The sequence below is a fragment of the Eleginops maclovinus genome, chromosome 11 (genome assembly GCF_036324505.1).
Source record: "Eleginops maclovinus isolate JMC-PN-2008 ecotype Puerto Natales chromosome 11, JC_Emac_rtc_rv5, whole genome shotgun sequence".
Taxonomy (NCBI): Eukaryota; Metazoa; Chordata; class Actinopteri; order Perciformes; family Eleginopidae; genus Eleginops; species Eleginops maclovinus.
This window is the reverse complement of record NC_086359.1, coordinates 14,025,167-14,046,014: the sequence shown is the minus strand read 5'-3', so window position 1 is coordinate 14,046,014 and position 20,848 is coordinate 14,025,167. Positions and strand designations below refer to the sequence as shown.

Sequence of the window (20,848 nt, the reverse complement as noted above, 5' to 3'; positions counted from 1 at the left end):
CGTCTGGCTCACGCCACTACCAGTTACAGTGGTGCAGAGCAGACCACCGCCACACAAAGGAAGCTTTGCTTTAATGTTATCAGAGACTGATCCACGTCTGTACAGAGCCGTAATGATGCTGTATTTCCCTGCCGGTCTGACAATGGCCTTATGGCTTTTATAAACGGGCCCTAATACAACTATACTCCATTAGAGAGCCACTTTTATTACGTTTCCAGCCCTGGAGAAGCCCATTCATCTTCAGTGAGATGGATTGCTCTTGTTTTTTTGTGATCATCAAGATAGATGAGTTTATGTTTCCCTCTGGCTCTGGACGAGAGGTTGATGGTACCACAGAATATATTAAATCTATTTGTAAAATAATATTACTAAAGTCAATTTACTCGATTTCCAAACGGGGGCCTGATTTGTATCTGTTTTTGGTCAATTTTGATCCTGATGTCTTTTTAGTGCTGTTTCAGCTGTAGCTTATAAGAGACTATATCAGGTTAATTTTGCCTCTGGCTCATGCTATACCATTTAAAAAGCTCTTAGTATAAACTATATTTTTCTGGATAAAGTATGAGACTATCCAAATTGAACAATGAGTCATATGAACACCACTAAAGACTGTTTTACTTATGTTGTGTTACTTTTTGTACGAATACTGTTACAACATTTTTTGTTATGTTTGCACTATTACAAGTTATTAAGATCTGCATATATTTGAAATTCAACTTATAAACATATTTAATATCTCTGGAAATGTCTCCATTTTTAAAATGAGAATTGCACAGATAAGATTTGTAAGATCATTTCTAACTTTCAGGATATAATTAATAAAAGAAAACACGTTCTCAACTCCAGTCAGAGCTTGGATAGTGACAGTTTCAGTCTGTGTAACGCTCCCTCTGACATCTGAGGACCCAGTGACAGTTGTGGCATGTAGCTCTTTATCCACAGCAGTAAGTAACAGCTCAACCATAAACTCTTTATCAGGACCAAAGCAGTCGGTTTGGACATTCCTCCTTGTGTTGTTCGCTGTGTTGTGTTTATTTGACACAGAGTTGTAAAAGTTGTGCTAAACTGTCCTGGTGCGGGGTCAGACTGCTGCAGAGGCTTTGATGAGCCACTGTAACTGCAGAGCACCCCTACACCACCCCCATCCTCATCTGTGCACCCCCTCAACCAACCAAAACCCCACATCTAAATGGGGGGCTTTGAAGTGGCTGTATGGTGCCTGTTGTGTTATTGTTTGTATCAGTGCTTATCACTGCCCTCTCCCCCACCTTACCTCCATCCTGATTCCTGACCAAAATCACATAAGCACACTGCAGCAAAAAGGCTTTGAACATGGGGCAAAAAATGATGTGTTGCACTTTTTTTAGCTCGTCGGTAAAAAATACCGCCTTTACTTTTATTTCGAAAGCTTTCTATTTCTCTTCTTCTCTTCTCTCCTCAATACACCCAGACTCTCCCTGATAAGAATGATGGATGGGGCAGAACTCTGGCTCCAGCCAAGCCCGGCAGCTTCCTGGGAGCTGAGAGATACTGAGGGGGAGACGGAGAAGTGGTGCGGTAGGGGGTGTTTGGGGGGTATTGATGGAGGGGGTTGCTTGCCAGCACCCTGCGCTGCCCCATATGACTGCCAAATAGGATATTATACTTCAGTTATTGCATATCTTTGCTGTAGGTAAGGTGAAAGCATCCAGGAGTAGTACTTTTATTTAAGAATCAGACTTGGTGTTTAGGGGAGTGTTTTTATAAGCCAGTGGGTGGCAGGATTTTCCCTTTAAAATATTTTCTTATTGACTCCTCATAATCAATTTTTTGTCTGGTTAAAATATAGGAATTGCAAATGTGAAAGTCACTTTCATTTGCTTAAGAGTTTACGACTCACATAGGCTTTACGGTTACATCTCAGAAATTCTTTATTTGTCCCACAGCGGGGAAATGTGACAGCAAAGGGACACAGACAATACGCAAACATTAGATTCATCAAGTTGTACAGGAACATTATATAAAAAGGCTAACACACATTCATTAAAGAACATCTAATATTAAATACTGGAGGGAAAGTCACATGTGAATTTGGACCCCTTTTACATGTGTTTAGTCGCACATACCTTGTTTGCTTGAATAAAATCTTTGACCCAATCTATTCCAAATTAACTAGATTGAATGCATTTAATCTAGTGTGTTGAAGTTCCTTGTTGTATTTTGTCTGTTTAAATGAACTCTCTTTCTGTCATTTTCATTCAAATTGCAAACCAACACAGTGGCCATGGGCTTCCTTTCTTTGTTCCTATCACTGAATCCCATTTAAAGCAATATTCTAATGCTTTACATTCTCTAAATTTAATGTAGTATCAGTATCTGCATCATCAGCATATTTTTTTTACAATCTATTTACAACTTTCCCTTAGAGTCATTGAACCCGGCCTCAATGTGTAACAGACAAAGATTCCCAATGGAACTTTATTTAACAGTGATGTCTTCCCCAATTTTTTTTAAATAACAATTTGTTTACTTTGACATACAGAAGCACCATCAGGTCACATCCCTTGTTAGCGGAAACTGCAGTGTGACTCTATCTCCTTCTGTAACTGTGGCGTGTAACCTCATGGCCACACAGTGCCGTCCTGCTGGAAAACTGCGATTACGTTAATGATTTGTTTGGGTTTCAGTAAGACGGACGGAGGAGAGCCGAGCAAATACATTGTTAAATGAAAAAACCTAATCTGTGTTTACATCCCAAGCAAAGACAGGCATTTGCATTCATTATGAATCAGACGAGATAATGTTTCCCACAGACGTGTTGTGTTAAAATACATTTAGACCAATTTTCTGCAGCTCTATCTGTGCAGCCAGGACAAAGGGTGCAAAGTCTGCAAGCTTATAGATGCGTTGCTGTCGTATCTCCATGAACATCGGTATGGAATGGCTGCCAGGAAGCTGGCAAGTGCAAGCTTAAACAAAATCTGTTTTGAAAAAATCAGTGTGCACTCATGTCTATGTCTTTTACTCGGGACTTAAATTCCCTCCATACACACCTGAACTCTGTCACACTCATGATTCACCCAGAGATACAGCCAAGGGACAAATATCATTTACCAGAATTCCTCTGTCCCCCCATAAGGTGTGCGCTTACAGCTCCCGATAATGATTTAGGGGTGTTTATCCCGCACGCTTAAACATTTACTTTTCAGCAGGTGAAGCTGAGGAGAAAAATGTCTCTCTGCGGGGTTCAACCTCTGGAGGATTTAACACCATGTCTGTCCCCCCTCTGCACCATTGACGTTTACAAGACGAGCAACTTATGATGGCACCCAAAGAATCATGGGATACATATTAAGGCCCTGGCTAGCTGTCAAAGTGTGCGAGGGGGCCATGCATGTATATTTTGTAAGGTCACGCACGGAAGTACATTGCGTTTCAGTGTATTTGCTACATCGTGTCTGGGAGGTGTCTCCATTTTTCATCGCAACACATTGTTTTGATCCAGTTCCTCATTTTAATGACCCATAATCCTTTACTGTTAAACGGCTGGACAGAGATCCAAAAGCTCCTCCTGACTTATTATTAGTTTATGCTTTAGAATGGAGAGTAAATAAATGAATATTTCTCTGCACGCCCTGAACCTTCACCTTTTTTATGGTCTTCATCTGAGATTTTTCACTCCTTGTTGGCCATTTTATTGCTTTTCTTTGTCCCTTTTTATGGACGTTTTTGCCGCACTCCCCCTCAAAATCCCCCCCCCCCTTTTCTCTCATTTTGCTCCACTCACCTCCTGTGTTAAGCCTTGATAATATGCAACACCTTGAGCTTTTTAAGAGACTGCAGTTTCACAAAAGTTACTCCAGAGACGCTGCTACATATTTAGTGCAGAGGTGTGTTTCTGGGTGAAGGGACACCATTTAGGATGAGGACATGGGGGTCGTGGAGGGGATGGGGTTTTAAGTAGAGCCAGATCGGGGTCAAAATTGTAATTAAGTCTGAGTGATTGTTTTCAACCACTTGGAGTATCAGATGTTTTGGTTAAATGGAGTCAAAAGTAAAGTATGATACATTTTCAGTCACAGAAACCAGAAATAACATGTTTTAGTTCATGTTATGAGTGTAGGGGGAGGACCCGTGTGTGTATGTTTGGGGGGTGGAAGTCCAACTAATGGGGGGTTTAGTGAGACACATTAAGACATGTGGAGGAAAAAGGTTGAGCATGATTAGTGACTGCCTCAATGGTATAATGTCGCCTCTATTCAGTGTTCCTGGAGAGGAAGAGTGTGTGTGCGTGTGTGCCTTTGTGTATGCCCTGGGGGAATGGACACAAAAACCAAAAAGGGTATCCACTCAGTGTCCCAATATGCAAAATATGAATACTGCAATTTACTATCTGTACATATCGTATGAAATGTATTTGATGTTACATTATTTATAAAAATGGCTCTTTTAATGGTTAGAGTTGGTTTAGTGTTGGTCATTTTGCTTAGCTTCAATGAGAATAAAAAATAAAATGAGTGTATGTCCGTTCTAACAGACAAACTTTGATGTTGAATATCATTATGTATCAAAATGCAAACGTTCATAGTGAACCTCAATGTCAAAAGTAACTTGTAGCATGAGAAGGTCCATCTTGACTCAAAGCAATCAAACAAATGAATGTTTTTGTTGTCTAAAGTCTCCATTGGAAACGACACTGTTGACATTACATAACCCGACCCAAAGTTAATTTTGGGAAGCAAATAATTGTATGTACTTGAAAATATGTTGTGCAGGAAAAAGAACAAAAGATTTGCCTGCTGGTTCTGTTTCCCAATTGGAGTCAATCAACTGCAGACACATCTTTTTCTATGGTTTGCAGCTAACATGTTTAAGAGTGGTTTAGACAATCAGACTACAGTCCTTTCTGAGTGCATCTTGAGGGCATAATATTGGTAAGATGTATCTGATTACACTGCAATCAAAAGGACAATATTGGACCCATTATTGATTTACTGATATATTACTGTGTGTGTGTGTGTGTGTGTGTGTGTGTGTGTGTGTGTGTGTGTGTGTGTGTGTGTGTGTGTGTGTGTGTGTGTGTGTGTGTGTGTGTGTGTGTGTGTGTGTGTGTGTGTGTGTGTGTGTGTGTGTGTCAGACATGCCATCCGCTGACAGGCTGGCTGAGCCTTATCTGCACTGCAGGAGTGACGTTAGAGAACCAGGTGGGGGGAGAGGGAGGCAAGCGGAGGGGGACAACTGATAGAGAAGCAGAAGTGTGTGTGTGTGTGTGTGTGTGTGTGTGTGTGTGTGTGTGTGTGTGTGTGTGTGTGTGTGTGTGTGTGTGTGTGTGTGTATGTGTGGAGGGGCTTTCTTAAATTCTTTATGTTTGTCACACGTAATGCCTAACATGGATCTGAAGGATCTAAAGGATGGAAATAAATATTTCCATCAGGGTACATCGTATGTAAAGTAATTAAAAATGGTATTAGCTTTTAATTTATTTCAGCAAATAAGAACAATTTGGCCCCTGAAAATACAAAAACAAACAACAACATGGAATTTGGGCTATACTGTCATCCCTCGAAGGAAGTTGTTTTTGCCAATTATTATTGCTAAGGAGCAATGTATCTACAAGTCTGTTTAGCAGCCTGGTCTTGCTCCCAATGCATAAAATGCAGACGATTGGTCACCCACTCACCGAGGCACCATTAAGGGTCTGTATGAGAGAGACCAGGTCAAACAAACAAGACTCTCACACACTTCATTGCCATTTGTGTCCTGTCTGAAATTCAACATTGACTTATTTAACCTTGCATTTGTTAGTAATTTACATATTGAACTATTGGCAGTTATTTTAACCTAAACCCAGATGTTTTCATTGGACACCAACAGCAAGATAACCAATACAACCTAAAACACACACACACACACACACACACACACAGACACACACACACACACACACACACACACACACACACACACACATACATGATGGCCTTCATTTTGTGTTCACCTGTTTCCCTGTCATCAGTTCAACAAAGTCAAACAAAAAAAAAATTACTCCTGGTTGTGGGAAATTTAGTTTAAAGGAAGACAATGAAAAAGCAGAAATGGTGGAGAGGCTGATGTGGGTTAGACGAGGTGATGTGAGATGGAGAGATGACAAGAGTGGAGAGATGAGACGGGGGCACTGTGAGGAGAGAACATGAGGTAAGAGAGTCGTGGGAAAGATGAGAGAGAGTGACAGAGGAAGAGGAAAAGTGATGACAGAGAACTTTACCAACCTTTACATCTGTGACCTCTGTGAACCTTTACAGGGGACCAGGTGGAAGTAAAATTAAAATGTTCCTTACTCTCTCCATCTGAAATCAATGTCGTCTGTGGGATAATAATAATAATAATAATAATAGGGTCAAGAGTTCTCTATATAAAAAATACAGACTTTTTGTGGATCACAACACAGACACTAGTGGCACATCACACAATTAGAATTAGGCAACTCAAATTGTGCATTCAAGAATTTGCACATGTTCCCTTGGTTAAACAAACAGATGTCAGGGATGCTTTTAAAATCAACTGTTTCTACAATATCTTCACGTACGGTATTGGTAAGGATAAAATAAATATTGCTGTTACAGAAAATGTATTATTGTTAAAGTATTGGTTGGGTTTGGCAATTCAAACATGGTAAGATTGTTAAAAAAAAACGTGTAAGGCATTCTACACACCCAATAGTGTATTGCCATGCCGTATTGTCGTAGAAATATATGTGAATTCTGAGGTGACATTTTTGTTTTCACTTAACGCAATCTTCACATCAAATTAGTGCTATTTTATGACCTTGGCTGTTATGCTTTGGTGCTAATTAGCAGCCTAAGGAACATGATTAACATTAAACCTGCTAAACGTGAGCATGTTAGCAGCTATTTAGCTATATCAGCTGCTAGTGCTACCTCGGGAGAATGCACTTTGTTTGGTTTTGTTCACAACCCCAACTTTACTGCCATCCCTATTCCATGTCTTGTTTAAATTCATGTTTGGTGTCCTTATCTAAATTTGGTCATGACTGTTTAATTCACTTGTGTTTTTTCGGAACTAGCTTGCTGCAAATATCCCCACATTATATCATTGTCATGGATCGGGTCCATGATGATACCATGAACTTGTTTAGAGAAAATTATTAGGAATAAAGGAGGGAGATGTCAGAAAAAAAGATTTGTGGAAGTCAGCAGCAAAACAACACTGCTGCCATGGCTCCGAGCCTATTTCCTACTAAGCCATTGGTCAAATGAAAAAAAACATCTCCACCAGTGGATGTGTTTAATCTTCTTGGGACGCAGAAACATGAATTTGGCAAACACAAAATGGACTGATAAGTGCTTCTAAAAGACAGCTGCAAACACATCAAACAAGTATATTGTGAAATAAACAGCAGATTAGATCTCCTCCATTAAACACAGCAGTCATTTTAATCCAAGCTGATATTTTCATGTCAAGTAGAGCTCATTAAAGCATGTAGAGGAAGTCTGTTGATACAAAAACTGTTGAACTCAAGTGCAACAAGCAGCAGCAGCAGCCACTTGTTTCTATTTATTTCAACTTCATGCTGTTTGTGTGATGATACAGACATCAAAGACGAGAGGGACATCTGAGATGAATAGGTTTTGGTTTTTCTTTCATTTTTCTTTTGTTGGTTTCTTTCATTTTTTGTCTACGCTCTATCTCCGTGACTCTGGGGAACATGGAAGCCGTGTGACCCTTGATGATTTATCAGCACATTTCTCTTTTTTCCCCCTCTCTCTCTCCTGTAGTAAATGACTGGTATGTAGAGAGACTCTGGAGAGCCCCCCTCGCAGGCTATTAGGCCTCCCTCCGCCTCCCCCTGTGGAGAGAGGAAGATAAGGGAAAATTGAAAATGAAGAGGAAAGAGAGGGAGAGAGAGAGAAACTTCACTGCATCCACAGGCAGACCTCTTGTTCTCCCCCACTATCTCTCTTTCTCTCCCTCCTTTGAGCTTGATTAGCCGCCAAGCTTAAGAGGCTTGTTATCAACCTTGGAGACGATGGAAGTTCATCGGCCACAGGACTTGACTGATGGAGACTGGGATGGAGACTTTTTCTTAGAGTTTCTGTGTGTGTGTGTGTGTGTGTGTGTGTGTGTGTGTGTGTGTGTGTGTGTGTGTGTGTGTGTGTGTGTGTGTGTGTGTGTGTGTGTGTGTGTGTGTGTGTGTGTGTGTGTGTATAGGAAGTAGCGTATATCTTTTTGACTGATGTGGAGTCACAGTAGAATGTGGTCAGTTCATTCGTATCCGGGGCCACGGGGACTCCAACATGTCTGCTGGATGTTTGTTATGCAGTCCCATGACTCAACTGCATGCTGCAAACGAATCCACTCTTTGCTTCTAGTAAGCCAAACCCCAAAATTGTATTGTGACAAATAAAGCAAAAAAGGTTTACAAACTTTTTGAATTGCCCCGTTGGATCAATTACATTTAATTTTAACAAAAGTCCATAAAACAAAACCACATACTAGTACTTGTTTTTTTTTATTTTTTGTATCTAATCTGCCACCATTATAGTTTGGTTAGGCTAAATGGAGCTAAAGCTCGCCTACTTGTGCCTCTTTTCCACCAAACCGGGTCCAGTTCAAGATCCGATCTTTTGCTTTTCTAGCGCTTTTCTGGTTCTAGCCTGTAGCACACCTGTGTGTCCACCGTTTAGAGGCAGAGTGGAGCTCAAGTGGAGCTGCGTCCTTGCTTCATCTCTGCGTCATGACGTAACCGTTTACGTGCCCTCTTGTGACTGATTCATATTGTCTGACTGTCACACAAGCAGCTGATGCATACCCCCCTCCCCATAGGTGAATGTGTTTCAGTCTCACAACGCTGTTATGAAAGTGTCTCTCGCATTAGACAGGTGATGTTAGCATAGCAAGCGAGGCTACTCTGACTATCTTGACTACTTTGCTATCCTATTGTGGGATAGACCATTTTCTACCGGCATATTTTACCGGCGTAGTTTTTTTTATGATTGTACTCCTGATGGCAGGCAGTGTAGCCCATGTATTGATTCAATCCGATAGCTGTAATAATACAAAACAACAGGAACACGTATGCCTGCTCTTCACAATGATCAATAACAGTGAACGGATGGTGATTAAAGTAAAAATAAACAGCATCAAACTGAGCCTGGTTAGTGTTGCCTGACTTTATAAAGTATGTTTTTTTATAAGTGTGTGGCAGCGTCCTAGTCACTTTGCTCAGCGCTACTGCTTGCAATTTGTATTCGCCATGAACTGTTATTGCTCAGGTTAATCTCGCCCCCTTCCAAAGTAAGCGTGACGTATTTTGCCGAGTTCTTGCCGAGTGGGGCCAGAAAGATCCGGTTTTTCGGCGCTTAAAGCAGGCACCGGCGCCGCTGCGACACGGAAAACCAGACCTTTTCCGGCTCCGGCTCCGAGTTGATGAAAAAGCGGCATTGGTTAAAAAAAAAGCTCTACTGTATCACTCATCAAAGTCGGTATACAGGTTTTCCGGAGTAGAGCATATGAGTCATGCTTGTTAAGAGCCTCTTTGTATTTAAAAAAATGCCAAACAAGTGACAGTGTGGAATTAATAAGCGTAAACTTACTAACGATGTAAGGCTAACTTATCCGCTAGCATATGAGGTTAAAAGAGGCAATATCTCTGGTACTGCTAACCTTTTTTTCTTTTTCGTTGTCAACATGAATAAATTCAGGGTGCACCAATTACACTATATTTAATAATATTGGTGGAACACAATCATTCATACTCTCTCTCCGTCTAATAGTGATACTATTGCCAATCACGGGTTGTTTAACTCGCCGATGAAGCTGTACACAAGATAGTAACTGTGTTTTTTGTTTTGTTAGCAATATTAAGCGCTGGAATTTCTGCCTTGAAAGTTGATCTAGTGAGAAGTACCACTCCCAAGAGCAGAATATTTTTGCTATCAAGAACTATAGTTGAGTAACTTAATTAGGCCATTGTTAACCCAGTCCAGTGACTACATGCAAGATTTCTGAATCTTGCTGAATTTCCAAATGTGGAAAGGAAACCAGTTCATGATTTTATACGTTAGAAAGTATGTCAAAAAACCTCCTTTTTGCATCTGCATTCTCTGAGGCATCAATGGCCTCCAAAGTCAGAGAGTTAAGAGAGCCAACTCCCCACACAGAGCCAGATTAAGTTCTGCTTCATGCGCATTATGTGGCACTTGAACATGATAATGATCAAAGAAAACCATGCTATATGGTCTTTTTGAAAGAGAAAGTGTATTAAAAAAAAAGTGTATCAGATGATTTTGAGCACTTTATTGCAGTCTCATGTGAAGCGCTATCTGATAATTCCTGACCTGATGAATATTGTCTCTTAGTGTTGCTCCACTCTCCCTCTGAGACCTCACCGGCTCTGGATGAGGCCTCCGAGGGCGACAGGACCGTGTAAACATTCCCAGCCCTCGATTCTGTGTGTCTGCTGGGGGTGATGCATCTGTCCGGCCCGTTTGTTTACTGGCCGAAGAATGTTAAGAATATAAGCTTCAGTCTACATGTGTGTTTGCAATTTCATGTCGTTGTGACCATGCACTTAAAATAGAGAGTGTGAGGAGGCCAGGGGGACACATGGGTGGGGCAGGGTCACGAGTTTTGTTTCCTTTTGTATCGTCTTAATGTTTTTAATGATCCAATGGGTTGTGGATCTGGTGAATATTGCACAGTGTTTAGTCTACCAATCACCACGGTGACAAAGAGTCTAGGTTTGGGTGGTGGAGGTGGAGGCAGGGGGTGGGGGTCAGAGTAGTTAGTGGTGTTGTTGGTCAGGCAGGACTGCACTGCAATGAAAATCCTCATAACGTTCTTTTCTAATTGTAACATTGTAGGTTTTGCCTTGTTACCTATGACTTTCCTCCCACAGGAAGTGACAAATTTCAAATTGAGAAGAAACCAAACAAACAATCCATTTGCTTTAATAATGACTGAGCGCTGCATGCAGAGACAGCTGCCAAGTGTCACAGTATGGCTGGACTGCACATGAAAGTGCCATGTGTAGTGTACTAAAAATATATCGTAAGATTTCAAAGTCCCGATTCTTCTATCTGGGGCCACCCGTGTGAAACTTTGAAGTCTCGTACTGGATATTAAAAGTATACTGTATGTTGCATGGCTTAAACATGTTTAAAATCTAGCCAAGAAAATGATGTTGAATGTAATATTTTTTGGAGTCACAAAATGTGGCATTAAAGAGATTTTAAACAAAACAAAACTTGAATGAAACTTTAAATTGATTTACAAAAGCTGTTTTAGTCATCAAAAACATTTGGCTATATGCAAGATGTTACATGTGTGAAAAGATTTACATTTGAAGTAGTTTAGGCTGATACAATGACTTTGTCAAGTCTCTGGTGTGTTGTAACAAGCAAATGTACAGTATAACTTGGCAAACACTTGTCAAATAAGGCTTTTCCTGATCCTTTCATGCTAATAAATGGGAAATGATTTAGTAAATTCTCTAGGAAGTATATGGGATAAAGATCTGCCAAAATCTGAAAATCAAAAAAAAATCCTAAGTATCTAAAAATCATGATCGGAAAAGATGTGACCCCCACATACACACACACACACACACACACACACACACACACACACACACACACACACACACACACACACACACACACACACACACACACACACACACACCTCCAGTCACCAAGCAGCAGCTCTGGACAGTTTAAGTTCCTGCTGACTGTGAAAGGTAATTCACAGGCTGCACTCTTAGCTTTAGACAGTATAATTCTCAGCAAATGTCAGATGCAGGAGTCACTATGGGATGTCAAATATCTATACAATGTCTTCGGATGTTTTAAAGCTTGGATTTGGTGTAACTGACTACTTTTGATTTGCATTCATGTTAATTTGCCTCAATATTTATATATATTTTACCCAAACAGAGCAGAAAAAACCTAGAAGACTAAAAGGACCGAGGCTGAGGAGGACACTTGAGATGGAAAAAAATACTATATGGTAAGCTCTAAATACATTTTTTTTAAAAACGTTTTAAAAACTCCCTTTATCAATCACTGTTTTATCAAATAAAACCCTGAACACGTTGATTCATGGTTATCCAGGATGAATTTCGATAATTCCTTTCCCTTAGTGCTCTCATCAGAATACAACAATGAATTCATAATGTTCGCATTCACTATTTGATGATATTAATGATGATTTTGTCAAAATATATTTTTCAGGGGTTGTAAAAATAAGTACAAGAAGATTTACTAAAAAATCTAAATTTGCAGCAATCCCTGAAATTCATTGTGCTGTGTTGACCTTTTCCCTACAAACACATTTTTTCTGCCAATTTTTCTGAGACAAATATATAAATGGTCTTCGATTATCATTTGAGTTCTAAACCAATTAAAATATATACCTAATTGTGAATCAAACGCATCTTTAAAAAATGTACGTATCTAAATGAGCTTGGAAGTACTGTTAGTGTGGCAGTGGGTTAGGAGATGTTTCATGTGTTTTAAGCCAAACCAAGTAACACACTTTTTTTTTCTTCCTGAAACTAAACAAGTTTGTAAGGTCGCTGCCCGACACAACAGATGAACAACTACATCCACTCAAGAGTTATAGATCCTATTCACCCTTTCAATGAACCTTGAGATGCACTTAGGGGTTGTTTCCAGCAGCCGTATATCAAGGCTAACAACAGTGGAGATCCTAGTCAGGAGTCTGGCATGGGTTTAACTCCCAGTAATGCCCCCTAGTGGAACTACTACTAGTACAACTGAATCATTATTGCACCACCTAAATGATGCATCAAATGAGAGATTTGTACATTTAAACTATGGCATTGAGGGCCGCAACCAAGACATGTTTAAATGGTCTCTTTTCTGTCAGTGTTACTCAAAAATAGTTTGGTATCTTAAATGTGAAAAAACTGAGAACAAATGTCCATTACTAGTTCCCAGAACCCAAGATAATGTCTTTAAAAGGCTTGTTTTTTCAAACCAACAGCTAAATAACAGAGATTTTCTATTTTTGATGATATCAAAACGGAAATAAACAGCAAACCCTAACATCTGAGATCTTGAACCTTGCCTTTGTTTGGAACATTTGCTTAATGAATGACATAAACATTCAATTGTTTTTAGTTGGTTCTTAATCAACTCATTAATTATTTATTTTATCTCTTCTTTTAATGGCTTTAATAGCTTCTTAAGAGACTGTAGCCATCTTACTGCCCAGTACATTTGCATTTAGTTTCTGCAGGAGAGTCCTCAGTCTTATGAGTCTGCATCGCTGCTGTCCGGTGAGTTTGCCAAGTGTTCGAGCCTTCTGCTATCTGAATGACAAGGTTCAGTAATCAAAGAATTTGTTGACCCTTTCCTCCCCTTCACCCTGCTGCTGCTACACCTCCCGACCTTCTCTTTTCTCATTTGTCTGAATGTGTCACAGACAAATCAATGTATGTACAAAGAAGGCAGGCCATGTCGCCAAAAAAGCAAATGTGTTTTTTAACAGTCTATCTACATTAAACCAGAGCTTATGAACACAAAAAAGAACACCAGGGCAAGATGGTCGTCATGAAATGGCAAAAGTTCCTACAAGTACGTATTGTAGGAATTGGAAAACATATTTAGGCTTCTCGCTGCTCTATATAATAATCACAACAATTCCTGCATTAAACTCAATACTACATTATCTAAGTTATAATCACTGTATTGAACTGTTAGTATGGAGTGTGCTTGCTTAAGTTATTTTCCGTTGTTCAAAAATTTCAATGCAGATGACAAACCTTTAAACAGGATTAGACAACGCTAGTGTTGACATTTTTGTGAGGATGCAAAAGATCTGAATGTTAGGGGAGTGTAAGTAATTTTTGGATTAACAGCTCTTTAAGACATGGCGACACACAAACCATAAAGATAACACTCACACACATGCAGACACACCCTTCAGATTTTGATAGACACTGACACACTAAGATCAAGGAGGGATCAGATAATTCTTGCCCTGCATGCCCTTTTGCCCCCGCCCCCTGCCTCCCCTACACACACTCACACTGCTACATCACCTACCTCCACCTATCCGTCTCTCACTATCAGCTGCTCCCTGCTGCCAATGTTTTGAGAGGTCAGAGCTGTTTGTTTGCTCGGAGGCCCGTCGTCTGATAGTGTGTGTTGGACTACGCCTGCCCCTCCCGCCTCATCTTAACCTGAACCGTTATCAGACGACTCCCCTGCAACTCCAACCTTGTCTTTTGAAAGGAACACTTCCCCTGGAAATTATGGACAGATAGACGATGTCTCCATCTGTCATGGTGGAAACCTCAGACAGACAGGATGACACTCGGCAAATTCAATGATATCCAGGTTCAAATCCATCTCATGACCTCGGATTTACATTTAAGGATTCACCACTGAAGAGTTTTTTAGGTCTGATACTTTTCAGTTTTAATTGGAAAATGCATAGATTATTTTTAATGAGCAGATTTGAACTGATTTCCAAGAGCATTTCATATTCCAACACATTGAAAAGTTGGTGATTTCTTGCTGCAAGGACACTGTAGTCTATTTGAAACAAGGGTATTTGTTGTAAGGACTGATTTGAAAATACTTCCTAAATGAGGAGAATAACATAAATGAGCTGAAGACATTTCTTTAATAGTCGTAAAAACCTTATTTTGTAAAACTAATGAAGAAAATGTAATACAAATATTACAACCTGTGAACCAAATGCATCAAACTGTTCCAAAACCTTTAAGAAGTGAATGTGTACGTGGTGGAAAAGAGAACATTATGTATATCACGATAATAGAACACAGTTAACTATTAAAGACAAGGCTACACAAAGTAAAATCAAATCATAAGAATGAAGATCAAAGAATGAAACCATGATAAATAAATTAAATACTAAATAGGCCATCACATTTTTCAGACTCACAGTGAATTTCAAAACAATAAATTATAAATGTATTCAATGTTTCCAAATAATAAAAAATGACACTAATCCCATTTGGGCTTTCGGAAACCTCCCTCACCTTAGAACCTGGATCTGGGTTGAAGTGCAGCCGTCAAAGTGACCACAAGAGAAAGAAAAAAAAAAGCTGTGATAAAATTACTCCCCCAACACTGGATCAATCCCAGCAGGGAGGGGGGTGCCAACCACCTGATTAAGCAACATGGAGGAAATGAGAGCAGCAAAGGGGTCCATTTTCAGGAGGAAACCCCAGAAGAAAGAATGGGAGGGGATGAACAAGGGGGGCTGTAGGTGGGATAAGCTGTGTACATATGTGTGCGTGGGGGGTGTTGGAGGGTGTGCGGGGTTAAAGTCACAGATTTTAAATCAGTTCTTTGGCCTTTAACGGGCGCAACAGAAGCCCAGTATGAGAGAGCAGAACAAAGAGGGCAGCAGTGGCCTCGACCAATTAACATTCCTGCAGCCTTTATGAGCCGCCTGGTCCCGCCCCTTCACTCACACCTCGTAAAAGTCACAAACATCAATTCTTGCAAACCATAACTGTCATTATAATCCCATTAAAAACAACCCACTGAGCAATTTACAGTGAACACCAGGGCCAAGTGTGCCAGCAGAGGGGAAGGATCGCCTTTGTTGGAGTGCAAACCGGACTAATAGGAACATTTATTGGGCATAATTTGACAAAATTTCACATGATAGTGATAGTGAAACAAATAATACATCTGTTCTTCTCCATCTTCTTTTCATTTAATGGGTATTTGCAAGCATGTAGCTGACCATACATTACAGGTGTTGTTATGTAAAGCAGCCTATTTACAGAAACTTTGTTTTTTGTATTTTATTGAAAACGTTTTTATTTTCTCAATGTAAAATATGTTTTTGCTCGTCCCTCTAAAAGACTAATCCTATTGATTTTCGGTTTAGGCTTATATGACATGACCTAAATGCCTCTTGCTAAATACAGATGGGAACAAATATAGAATATTATGTTACAAAATTGTTGTTTTATGTTTTTTATAAGTATTTATAAACTATGGAATTTAAAACCAATTCTTGATTAAAAAAAACTGAATTGTCCTGTAAATAAAACTATGAATCCATAATGTATTTATTTATTACTGGACATTTAACTTTATATGTTGAATGTCTATCCTGTAGACACGTTTGTATTTGATCTGAAATGACTAATCAACTTTTTCCCCCAGTGCCAATTGCATAGTTTAGTAGAACTAAACCCTAATGAAAAGGAAGTTGTTGAGTGCCACTTCGCAGTATGTGTCAGATTCAAAAGAGGTTTGTGTGTCCGTATTTTCATGGGTGGGGTTTCAAAGCAGCATTATGCAATTTACAACGGCAGAAAGACATTTACTATCTGTGCTAATGGAGAATTGGTCTTTAAAACGCTGACATTGAGTGCAGAAAAGCTTCATTTATTGTAAGGTGTCTTTGCTATTTTCCCTCTCCTGTGCAGGTGGTTAACAGGTCCGTGACATGGCTTGCTGCACATCATTGGTCTGATTCACTGTGACCCCACATGGCCTCAACCATCTATAAAACACATTTTTCATTGTGAAGAATGTGGCTCCCTCTAGCCGTTAGGGTAGGTGTCACAACAGCATTTCAAGTGACTTTAATTTAAGGTGCTTTCTGTACATTTTCACAGCAATTTGCTCTTTGTTTGTTTTCCATTTGTGAAAACTGAGTAATGCATTTGATGTGACATGCTCTTAACAATGTGCCATATAAATATGCATCAATAAAATATGATGGTAATTGATTTAACTGTATTGATAGAAACTGAATTATTATGAAAGTACGTTTGTTCAATATGAATACTGTAAATGAAGCAAAATGAATGGCTGATTTTCTATATACAAATTTAATAGAAATACATAATGAGATGTCATAATTTTAAATTGCTGAAAGTGTGTTTTTGTCAGATAGTATATTAGTATGTGAAAACAATACAAGTTTACAAATCTGGTGGCATGATGATAAACCCATGCTGTAGGTTTGCTTACACAACATGTAAACAAAGTAAAAACATGTAATTCATGAAGGCTCTTCAAGAACAGTTGTCTTAAAGTCAGCGAACAGTTCCCTTTGACCAAGATCAGATATCATTTTTTTCAGTAAAAGTAAGTGCTTTCATCTAAAAAGATTAACTGGGAAAACACTCGGGCGTAACATATTTCAAACACTTTCTTTCTAAATGTCCTGCTGCAAGAGCTCTTAAGATGCTGTGGGAGTTATAGGTCGATCATCTTAGCTAATCTTATTACATTAGTATTTCACATATTGCTTTTCAGTCATTGACATGAGCACCGTATCACTGAAAAAATGGATGCCAACAAATTTCACATAACGGTGTAAGGTTAGTTGAAACCAATAATATTAAGTTGAACCAACTTTTAGTTTTGATGTAAACTTCATATTATTGCTTCAAGCTGACATGATGCAGTAATGTAAAATCTGTTGACATAATACATTAAATTAAAGTAAACGTTTCAGTTTGTTCAGTGTAGGCTTTTCTCTTTCACATACGCTTCAGTGTAAGTGTATTTATAATGTTTAGATGTGTTAAAAAAATCTGCAGCAGGCTGTGTGTTAATGAAGCATGTTACAGCCTTGGTGGTGGTGAAGACACGGGAGTGAACTCATGTGTTCTTGGCACTGACTAAGACGACTTGGAGGTCTCTTCTCCTCATCTCTCTGGACATCTGACACCAGCTGCAGGACGCACAAAAGGTGGCAAACACACAGTCCCTACACATGGTGTCCTGCAGAGAATACAGTTAGGTGAAAATTATGATTTACAGACTGCATCACTAATTCTGATTATTCATTCAGACACTTGGTTTACCCTACCTGTCTAAAGTCAATTTTACCACCATAACCCTGAGTGTTTTTTTGTTCTTTTACCAAAGGTTCCAAAAACCTTCAAAAAGTAACTTTCTAAGCCCAACTATGATTTCCTCCCAGCTCTGACCAAGGGGTTTTGTGTGTAGACCTTTATTTTATCAGTAGCAGTTAAAAAAAAAACACACATCTTTCCTAACCCTTGATGAAATGGTTGTCTGTTGTACTGTTGAAAATCTTGAATATCACTCCCATATTTTTCTTAACTTCCGGGACATTTGCTATACAAGTTTAAATCATGTAATTTAACATGTCTCCCTTGGTCTCCATGAAATATAAAAGTTTTGTGGATAGTGGTCAACAAAAAACATGAGTAAAAATCTAATATTTCTGCCCCCTGACACCAACAAAAGAGAATCGTGTCTTACTTTGATGCCGTAGCGCTGCCTCATGGAGACCCTCATGGACATGGTGACGGGAGGGATAAAACCAAACATGTCCAACAGGGGGAGGCACAGACACTGCCCGTATTTCTTGGTTGTTTTACAGGCGAAGCAGGGCAAGCACCAGAAAGCTAAACAACCTTTACCAGAAATAAAAAAACATACCACATAAGCAACAGATAAACACACCTATTGCAAAAATGCACCTGTGAGATCCCAGAGACAAAGAAACACACAAATATGCAAACAATCATTTAAGATACTAGTAAATGAAGTAGGTCAACTAGTAGGTAGGTCAACTATACCTTTCCTTTCTCAGAAAAAATATTTCAGGTTACATTTTTTTATATAACATTTGGCAGTGTATTTTTGATGTAATTTCATAAAACATGGATGAGTAACTATCGGTATTATTCGGAAGTATTTTTCGTGTTCAAATCAACAAGATTGGTTGGTTTGTTGCAAATGACACATTAAATCAGTATGGAAATGATTAAATGTACCGTTATCTTTTGTGTGTTTATGTTGCAGTTCATATCAAAATGTGAAATTTTAACTAATTTGAAAACTACAGAATAAACAATGAACAAAGACCTGTCCTTTAAGTGAGCAAAGAAAGCCCTTTCGTCACAGAATCATAGCATGACTGTACACAAGAGATACAAATCAAATATAAACTATACTTATGACTTCTCTCCTAAAATGAAGAAATACTTACACTCGGGCACATCTTGACAGCAGTCACAGATCCCCGATCCCCACTCATCCGATTCCCGGGCATCCATCACAGGCTCAGGCTGCCTGATGACCATCTTGGAACTCATGATGGTTTTCTAAAGGAGGAAACAGCTCTTATAATTCATGTCAAAAATGTTGGTTAAAGTTGTTTATACAAAATACAATCATATGAAAAGTGCAAACAAACAAATCAGGGGAGCTGGGATTACCACTCTGTTGTTGCTCTGATGGAGACTTAAGGATGTGAGTGTTTGAAGTCAAATGTTCACCCGAGGACAAAGTATTGAGATGCTTTTGTGTTTTTGGCCTGGCGAAAAACTAGTTCACAGCAACACCTGTACTGTATTTGGTCAAACAAGCATATTAGTCAAGCTAATTGTGCTGCTGCGACTCAAGAGGTGGAGCACGTTTTATTATTACATGGTTGATGGTCAACATTGTTAACACGTTGGACTAAAGCTTCAGCTAAATAACATGTAAGAAATGTAATGTAACCACAGTGCTTTTGGTAAATGTGATTTCTTTTTATCATGGCCACAGGATTTCCCATAATAAACAATTAATTTTAATTAATTAATAACAAAAAGGTTAGTTAAGAAACTGTGGCAAAGAAGTCATTTTAACTTTGTTTTTTGTAGGCACTGACACTGAATAACAGCCTGCCGATAGATCAGATATCACCAGTATGTGTCATTCTGGAGGGGAATTACATGACATGCTGTGTCATAATTTTAGTGACTTGACTGAGTTAGAAATAACAGTCATGTAATTTAAATTTTCCAAAAAAAGTGCTTTTTGTCAAGTGAACCTTTTCCACATGTCACAGTTTGTCTTTGATTTGTTGAGGAAAAGAGGTAACCTAACAAAGGATTCAAATGTAACATTGAGTCTATGTTTAACTCTGAATTTACTTAGTGCTATATGGATTATTTGCTGACCTTTTGAACCCATCCCATAGGCCTTCAAAGTTGGAGATTCTCTGATAGGGATATCTTTGTAATTCATTTTCATTTCAAAATATTAAGGTCCTAGGATCTTCGGCCATTTGAATTCTCAAGTTACACATTCTTGTATTTTCTTTTTGACAATAAAAGTTACATCTTTCAGCCAATGTAATCACATTAAGGAATAATACATAAATCTATAAATGTTAAAGAAAAGTATTTTTGGCAAAGTCCTATACAGAAGAAAAGCACACACTCTATACTAGAGAAAATTAACACGACACAAATACTAGGATAAATACAGACAGGTTCAAAATTCTAAAAGCTAATGTATGTATATATAAATATATAGAGCATTATCATGATAGTGCCTAGTTAATATCTGACCTGTATTTGTGTGTTGAGAGAGCTCTGAATTGTTCGTCCTGTTACAGTCGATGTCTGCACTGAACAGTTGGAATCTGAATACCTGTAGACAACAGAACACCTGAAAGTAAAAACTGGACAAACCAGTCAGCCCTGCTTTCCGTGAACATCAATTTGCTATTATTTTTTGTAAGCTGCTAAGATCTAGGGTGAGGCTATCACATGAGCATCACCAAATATACGTCATGACCTCATGTCAGAAACTTACAGTGGAGGAAATAAGTATTTGATCCCCTGCCAATTTAGTTAGTTGACCCACTTACAAAGAAATGAATCGTCTGTCATTGTTATGGTTAGTTAGTTTTCACAGTGAGAGACAGAATATCAAAAAAAAATCCAGAACATTTACCAAATATCAAATACTTATTTCCTCCACTGTATGTGACACTGTTGCTTAGTGCAGTGGTTCCCCACCATTTCTTGTCTTGTGTATCCCGTGAGCCGGTCGGCGTTCTATAAGAACCCCCT

At 38.9% G+C, this 20,848-nt stretch overlaps 1 protein-coding gene and 1 long non-coding RNA gene across 2 annotated transcripts in view; one reads left to right on the top strand and one right to left on the bottom strand.

Moving 5' to 3' along the window:
• The window catches only part of LOC134871643 (uncharacterized), a 32,712-nt gene extending 13,834 nt beyond the window's left edge, over positions 1-18,878 (top strand). Inside the window, exons 3-4 of the long non-coding RNA XR_010166720.1 lie at positions 11,934-12,006; positions 16,442-18,878. This is a non-coding gene — a long non-coding RNA (uncharacterized LOC134871643). The remainder of the gene's footprint in view (positions 1-11,933; positions 12,007-16,441) is intronic.
• Positions 16,831-20,482, bottom strand: ponzr2 (plac8 onzin related protein 2). Its single transcript, XM_063894432.1, has 4 exons — positions 20,342-20,482; positions 18,991-19,105; positions 18,258-18,412; positions 16,831-17,750 (listed from the first exon to the last, which is right to left on the bottom strand). The coding sequence occupies exons 2-4, from the start codon at positions 19,094-19,096 to the stop codon at positions 17,628-17,630; spliced, it is 384 nt and encodes a 127-aa protein (XP_063750502.1). The 5' UTR covers positions 19,097-19,105; positions 20,342-20,482; the 3' UTR covers positions 16,831-17,627.
• Between the last annotated feature and the right edge of the window lie 366 nt (positions 20,483-20,848).